The 8,478-nt window shown below is 37.8% G+C and overlaps 1 protein-coding gene across 1 annotated transcript in view; it reads left to right on the top strand.

Moving 5' to 3' along the window:
* The first annotated feature begins 2,261 nt into the window (after positions 1-2,261).
* Positions 2,262-8,478, top strand: part of LOC126634340 (nudix hydrolase 2-like) — a 34,159-nt gene continuing 27,942 nt past the window's right edge. The window contains exons 1-2 of the mRNA XM_050304857.1: positions 2,262-3,325; positions 4,070-4,293. Coding sequence (XP_050160814.1) covers positions 3,157-3,325; positions 4,070-4,293 — 393 coding nt within the window. The 5' untranslated portion in view covers positions 2,262-3,156. The remainder of the gene's footprint in view (positions 3,326-4,069; positions 4,294-8,478) is intronic.

Here is an 8,478-nt window from a genome sequence, read left to right as displayed (position 1 = left end):
TTAGTCCGGGAGCAAAGGTTCTAATCTTTGGTGAATATAAAGGATGAAGTTTTGACAAGTAAGATCATTCTCGTTAATTACCTTATTCTCTTTGAGTTGCATTAATAGATATAACATTTTGCATGGCAAATATATAAACCATATCGTTGCCTCTTACATTTCTCCTTCATGGTCTCTTTTTGGGTGCTATGCTGCTTTCACTATGCCAATACATTTTGTTTAGACAGTTTCTCATATCTATTGGCATATATAATTTTCTTTTGCATCAGTTCTGTCTATGTGATATTGGCATGCATTTAATTCAGTTTTTATTCTCAATAACGTTTGTTTTAATAGCAACGATATCATGTTTGTCTTAATTTGTACCCTCTCCACATGTATTTTAAGAAGGCTAATTTGTGGCTTGAAAGAGTAAAGATTATGAGATTTTGCTCTCTACCGTTGCTTTTAGTATTTGTGATACTTCTCATTAGTTTTCTTCTTAATAGTTGTGTGGTATTTAAATTTTTTCACGATATCTTAAAACTCAGTGATTGAAAACTATATAATTGTTTCCCGATTTCTAATGGGCTTTAGTTTCTTTCTTGTTTGAACAAATTACGTGATTCTCCAAGTTTTTATAAGCATAATATTAAGTGGCCTGTGTGCTGCATATTCCATGGGGTTAATTATGAGTTATAAGCCTAACATATATTCCTTGAAATCTGTTACTTAAAAAAATTCATTAAAATTCTCTAAAATACAAATTGACGACATCCTTAATGTAGATTATTGTTTTATTTTATACTAATTAATTAAAGATTTTACATTGAATGCCAACTGTTTCACCAATTGTATTTTTACAACATATTCAAGCAAGTTTCAAGAAAACAATGTGCAGATGCAGCACCTTTGCCGTGTGTTACTAATCTGACTTAATACCATTATATTACTCTCTTGGAAGTTGACACGTTTACCAAATACCGTGCCAAAAACTGCAAAAGACCAAACGTTCAAACTTCAAAGTCCCAAAAACCAGCAGAAGCAGCACAGAAGGAACCAAGAAAATTCATCATTTCTTCTTCGCAAGGTATTAAATATCGGTAATATCGGAAATATCGGTAGTCCGAAAACACGGAAATATCGACGGAAATATCGATAAAATATCGATATCGATAAAAATTACATGGAAACCACGGAAATTGTAAGAAAAACTTGGAAATTTTTATTGAAACTTTGCAGGATGTTTATTTAATCAATTATCTATTAGTTTATCACAAAAAATTGGAAGGAAATGCATTGCATGATGGATTTAACATTATCAAGTTGATTATATAGCGAGCTGACAAACATTGTGAGTGTAGAAAATATGTAGTAATTAATGAAAGAAGTTTAAACACACCATAATCATTTATATATAATGAATTAGTACAATATTTTACACTTTATATATTGCATGGTAAGATACATGAGTGACTTATTCTTATAACGGGTACATATCAATTTTTTTTTATAAAAATTAATGGGTACAAACTTATTCTTATTTTATTTTTTATATATTTGAAATGTTTGAATTGAAAATTAATTAGGAGTTTAATAAGGATGTGAGTATTAAAACTCTAAATAAATTACTAATTTTTGTTATGAAAGTTATGTAACTTACATGTAATTCATTAATGCTAGAGACTTTGATCAAAATATAAAAACTGATAAGATCTTAGTAAATGAACATTAGAAACTAGGGATCGGATACTAATTTTTCTTTATTTTTTTTAAAATAATAATAATTTGGTTAATCACATTTTACATCATCTAGTTTCGAGAAAAAAGAAAACTGTTTGGTCAATTTTGAAAGCCATATCAAAATTTTGAGTGATATTTTTATCCAACGTGTTAATACAAAATCATATAGGCATAGTACATGATTATGTTTTGGTAATCGAAGACGCCAAAATGAGATGAACGGTTCTACTTAGGTAATTATAGGTTTTTAATTACATTGATGATGTAGTAAATATAAGACTGACGTAGAAACGTCACTTCCACCATTTAGACTAAATTGTATGATTGGTTTTCCTTTCATGTTACTAATTTGAATAGAAGCCAAAGCTCTACGATGACGAGTTTTTGTTCATATGTGCTAGTTTGGTTTCCCTCGTTAGCCCACAAATAAATCGAATGATAAAATGTAAAAAGAATATCCAACCAATCTAAAATTTAAAAATACATTAAGTCATATAACTTAAGATATTTTGAATTGTTATATTTAACTTTTTAAAATTAAAAGTAAAAATCATGGTTGGGTGGGTGGTTGAAATTGAAACTTTGAAAAGGTGCAGCATGCTTCCCCATTTCAGCACCACGTGTGTGGTGTGACCTCCCCTCCATCCCGATTCCCCATCCTTCACATCTATCTTCTCTCTCAGTCCTCTCTTTCTCTCCACTTTCCAGGCTCTCCCTCTCTCTGCTTCTCTCCCTCAGTCTCTTCTTCTCTGCAACACACGCACAGACCACACACGCAGACACCACACACGCACACACCACACACGCAGTCTCTCCTTCTCTCCCTCAGTCTCTCCGTCGTCCGTCCATCCTTCTCCCTCAGCCTCGATCTCGATCCTTCTCTCCCTCAGTCTCTCCGTCCGTCTATCCTTCTCCCTCAGCCTCGATCTCGATCCTTCTCCCTCAGTCTCTCCGTCCATCATTCTCCCTCAGTCTCTCCATCCTTCTTCTTCTCCCTCAGTCTCTCGATCCTTCTCCGGTTCTCCCCCCCCATCAAATCCGAGCGGGTTTTGGGATCCGAAGAAAGGGATTGCTCATTTTCAGGGTCTGAGCGTGGATTGCTCATTTTCGGCTGCCGTTGCGACGACGACGGAGGATCCTCGGCGATATTATGGCTAATATCGCGATAATATCGCTAATATCGCGATATTATCGATATTAGCGATATTATCGCGATATTATTACGATACTTAACTGTAAACGTTGAAAATATCGTTATATGAAAATAACGATATTATCGGCGATATTTCGTCGATAATATCGATATTTAAATCCTTGCTTCTTCGCAGCCAAAGCAGAAAAAGCATAAAATCCTTTGCTTCCATTAACAGGTGAGAGCAGACGAATCAACTTTCTCCAACTGACACGCGTTTTGATTCTTAAGTACGTATATATATGTTGATGCAGATGTTGAGAGCCACCACCAAGCTTTTGCCATATCTTTCTTCTACAGACAAATGTTCTTCTGCGTCTTCTGTTGTTGCCTATCATCATTCTTTAACAAAGAGGCCTTGCTTTGGAACTCTTTCACCTTCCTCACCATCCTTGCCTGGCTTTCACAAAGGTGGGCTTCAAGTTTATTTTTATATTCTTTTATTCGAGCAATATTAAATTATGTAAACATAGTGGTCCAATATTTTAGTAGATAGGGTATTGGAATTCTACTCATACGTCTGAGAGATTTTTCAGTGTGACCGTTACACGAGGTGGTACATCACGTGTTCCTATGTAGATGGTAGGTTATATATGTTAAAAGGTTAATAACTTAAAAATTAAAATTTTCCACCACTTGCATAAAAACAGGTAGTGTACCATATGTTTTCCCCTCACAACTAAAAATTTATCCATTCGTCTGGGTTTGAAACTACTCCTACCGTTACTGTAATAGTTTCGGATATTTCCCCTCCCTTAATAATAGTAAGGGTTTCATGCCAAATGATATATCAAATTGACCCTCCATCAAGATGGTCCATGAAATTGAATATCGATCAATGTAGCCTCGAAAATGAGGGCCACAATTCAACGTGGTACTTTCATTAAAAGTTTTACTGAATTGTTACGGAAGAATTGTATTGATTTGCGACACCCATCGATTCTCAATTTCAAAAATTATTTGTGATAAAAATACTAATAATAATTAAAAAAAATCATTAACACGTAGGCACATGGAAATGTCAAATAGTGGAGCGACTACTTATTCGTCATCCTCTGTCTTCTAGCAATTGAAATGCATGAGTTTTATTTCTAAGGAATTGTAATGGTTTGGTTGAAATAAATGTTGATGTGTGATTTTCGCTTATTTCTTCAGACTCAAAAGATAAAGTTCCGCACTTGATTCAAGCCGTGCAAGTTTCAACGAATTCATCCTCCCTTGCACAACAAGTCGTGCCTGAAAATGAAGTCGAACAGGTTAAGTTGCTCACCGCAGTTGAGGATTTATATGGAGGAGTTGTTGTGGACGTGACCAAACCTATGGATTATGCGGTTTTCGCTTCTTTGCTTCAAGCTTCCATATCGCAATGGAGGGAAAAGGTATGTATTCGTTGCTTTTGTTGTATGCCTATTTAATTGAACGATCTAGGGTTTAGAGAGAGAGGGGGCGGCTATGGTTAGAGAGAAGAGAGATTGATTTAATTGTGAGATGTGTTTGATTCACCTCATTGTGCATTTATTTATAGTAGTAGGATTGGTAAAAACCTTTTCCTTTAGGATTACAACATTTAATAGGTAATCTACTCATAATAAGAGTATAAGATACATTCCCAGATTCTTTAGGATTTACACAATCACATTCATATTCTAAATATGACTGCAACACTCCCTATTGAGTGTGTAAATACTCAACAAACCATTGTATTAGATCTTCAGCAGATAATTTAGAATAGTTGATGAAGTTATCGGCACAATGGGTGATCGTGAGTCTCAAATTTAAGTGAAGTATGCATTTGTAGTAAAACTCACAAAAACTCTTTGCTATGGTAAAACCCAAGGCATGGGGAAAACCCGTAGACTAAGGAGAAAAGTGAGAAGTATGCATAATGTCTAAAACAAACGTCAAACAAGACGAAAGTAGTGAACTCAACGGAGTATGATCATCTAAGGATGGGTGCCTCATTAAAACCTCGTTAGGTAGTAAAACTCAATGGGAAAAATGCTCCTAATCGTAGGAAAAAAAAGTATATTAAGATCATATGAGTATGCTTCTAGATAGACATAACTTCTAAATAAGAGAACTACATGCAATTCAACTTAGATAATTTACGCATACCGATTCCTTAGACGAGCTTCTGAAATGAAGATTTAGGCAATGACTTGGTGAAGAGATCGGCTAGGTTGTCCTGGGAATGCATTTGCTTGACTTCAATGTTCTGATGTTGCTGCTTCTGCTGCTGGTGTGAGTAAAAGAACTTCGGCGCTATGTACTTGGTGTTGTCTCCCTTGATGTATCCTTTCTTTAAGTGCTCGATACATGCCGCATTGTCTTTAAAGATCGTCGTAGGAAGGTCAATGACTAATGTAAGACCACTAGTGATTCGAATATGTCCCATAACTTTTCTCTACCAGAAGCATTCGCGCGATGCTTCATGCAGGGCGAGAATCTCAGCATGGTTAGACGAAGTCGCAACTAGCGTTTACTTGGTAAACCTCCAAGATATAACAGTGTCTCCAAGGGTAAAGACATAACCCGTTTGAGAACGTGCTATATGTGGGTCAGACAGATATCCAACATCTGCGTAACCAAGAAGGTGAGAATCAATCCGAGGACCATAGGGGGCGACAACACTCGGAGATTCGCTGGTATAGAACAAGCCTAAATCCGTAGTACCCTTGAGGTAGCAGAAAATGTTTTTAACACCATTCTAGTGTTTGCGTGTGGGCGCATCGCTGTATCCTGCCAAAAGATTCACAACGAATGAGATGTCGGGTCTAGTGCACTGAGCCAAGTACAATAAAGCCCCAATTGCACTTAGGTAAGGAACTTCAGGTTCCAAAATCTCTTCATCATCCTCCTTTGGACGGAAGAGATCTCGTTTAGCATCTAGAGTCTGAACGACCATGGGTGTACTTGAAGGTTTTGCTTTATCCTTATTAAAATGACGCAACACATTTTGGGTGTAGTTTGATTGATGTATTAGGATTCCATCCGAACAATGCTCGATCTCCAGGCCGAGATAGTATCGAGTTTTCGCAAGATTTTTCATCTCAAATTCCAATTTCAAGTGTGCAGTAATTTCCTCAAGCTCTGCGGGAGTCCCATTGAGGTTTATGTCATCGACATAAACTGCAATAATTGCAAATCCGGAATGTGACTTCTTTATGAACACGCATAGGCACATAACCCTGACTTGTTAAATATTCACTCAGACGGTTATACCACATCCTCCCGGATTATTTCAATCCGTATAATGACCTCCTTAACCTAATTGAGAGAGTGTTTCGTGGTTTAGAACTATTTGAACCAGTCAATGGAAGTCATTCTGGAACTTTCATGTAAATTTCCGTATCTAGATTCCCATAGAGATACGTGGTTACCACGTCCATAAGCTGCATATTCAGTTTTTCGGAAACTACCAAACTGATTAGGTAGCGGAACGTTATAACGTCCATTACGAGGGAATACGTCTCCTCGTAATCAATCTCAGGGTGCTGAGAGAAGCCTTGCGCTACGATACGTGCTTTGTATCGCACTATTTCATTCTTCTCATTATGCTTTCTCACGAAAACCCACTTATAGCCAACTAGTTTCATGTGTGGTGGTGTAGGAACGATAGGTCTAAACATTTTACGTTTTGCGAGCGAATCGAGTTCGACCTGGATTGCTTGTTTCCAGTTTGATCAATTGGTTCTATGTCGACATTCATAGATGGAACGTGGTTCAATGTCATCGCTAAGCATGATGTCAGTAGCTACTGAGTACGCGAATGCATCGTCGACGATCATCACAATGGTCAGATTTAAACTAGGGTCATTTTCCAGAGTTGTGAATCTTTTGAACCAAGGAGTCTACCACGCTTCAAGGTCGGAGTAGGTGATTGGCTAGCCGTCAATGTACCTTGCCGCGTGGAAGGTGCAGCTTTCCTATATTCGGGGACGGTTTGGCCTTCCTAGACAGGTTATTGACGTACGCGGGCTACATCTATCCTTGCAGGTGTGTTTGCAGCAGGTATATGTGATCTTGTCACATTTGCTAGATCATTAAAAGCATCCAGAATGCTTTGAACAATGCTCTGAAGATCTATAATTCGATGCACCTCGGTTTCAGACTAGGCAGTGCGGGGATCTAATGAGATATAGTGGGAGCATACCACAACAATTCGCGACGTTCTACGGGAACGTTAGCATGCTTATCTCCCCGTAACGACCGGAAAACTGTCTCATCAAAGTGACAATCCATAAAACATGCGATAAAGAGATCTCTTATCAAGGGTTCTAAGTAGCGAACAATTGATGGTGAATCATAACCATTATAGATTCTGATTTTTCTCTAAGGACCCATTTTGGTATGTAGTGGCGGCGCTATTGGCACATAAATGGCGCACTGAAACACCCGTAAATGCAAGACGTCAGGTTCATATTCAGTGACCTACTGTAACAGTGAATGTGGTTGAGTAGCGGTGGGCCTCAGGCAGACCAATATAGTTGTGTGCAATATTGCATAGCCTTAGGCAGATACCGGCAGTTTGGTTCTCATAACCAAAGTTTAAGCTATCAATTGAAGGCGCTTTATGAAAGCTTCTGCCAGGCCGTTTTAGGTGTGAACATGAGGTATAAGATGTTCCACATCAATTCCTACTAACATGCAATAATCGTCAAAAGTCTGTAATGTAAACTATCTAGTGTTATCCAATTGAATCGACTTAATCAGATAATCAGGGTGGTGAGCCCTTAGCTTAATTATTTGAGCTAGGAGTTTAGCAAACGCGGCGTTGCGTGTGGACAATAGGCAAACATGTGACCATCTTGTCGATGCATGAACCAACACCATAAAGTATCTAAATGGTCTGTAGGTTGGTTAGATAGGCCCACAAATGTCCCCTTGAATCCTCTAAATTTAGGGGGGTCGTGAATAATCTTTGTATGGAAGGGTTGAGTATTTAACTTCCCTAGAGAACACGCTTTGCATGGTGGGAATCCAACATAGGGATGTAACGTATGCCCGTGTGAAGATTTGACGATACGTCGCATCTTGTCACTTCTAGGATGTCCCAAACGGTCATGCCAAAGCAACAAAGTGTCCTTGAACTTAGGCATAGGGTCAGCCACACTGTGGGCTTCTATGCCGCGAATGGTTGTGATGTACAATTCACTCGGCAGATATTCCAACTTCTCGTGAATACACTTCTGGCCATATTCGTATGAAGTGATACAAAGAAATTCAGAACCATTATCTTCAGTGGTTTCAATATGATATTGATTATCTCGAATATCTCTAAAACTCAGCAACTTTTTTCCGGAACGTGGAGAATAGAGTGCCTCCTTAATGGTCAAGATTGTACCATTAGACAACATGATATGTGTCTTTCCGTATCCTTCAATCAGGTTGGATGAGCTTGAGAGAGTTATCAAATGAGCTTTCTTGGGTATTAAGTTAGTAAAATAGTGTCGTTCATGCAAGATGGTGTGCATGGTTGCATTATCTGACAGACAACTAATTTCCCCATTAGATATACCTAGAAATAAATTGATTGAATTGGTCACATGTATAAATATAAGTTC

Source organism: Malus sylvestris, chromosome 9, assembly GCF_916048215.2.
Source record: "Malus sylvestris chromosome 9, drMalSylv7.2, whole genome shotgun sequence".
Lineage (NCBI taxonomy): Eukaryota > Viridiplantae > Streptophyta > Magnoliopsida > Rosales > Rosaceae > Malus > Malus sylvestris.
The sequence above is the reverse complement of the archived record's forward strand: the minus strand, read 5'-3'. Positions and strand labels throughout refer to the sequence as shown.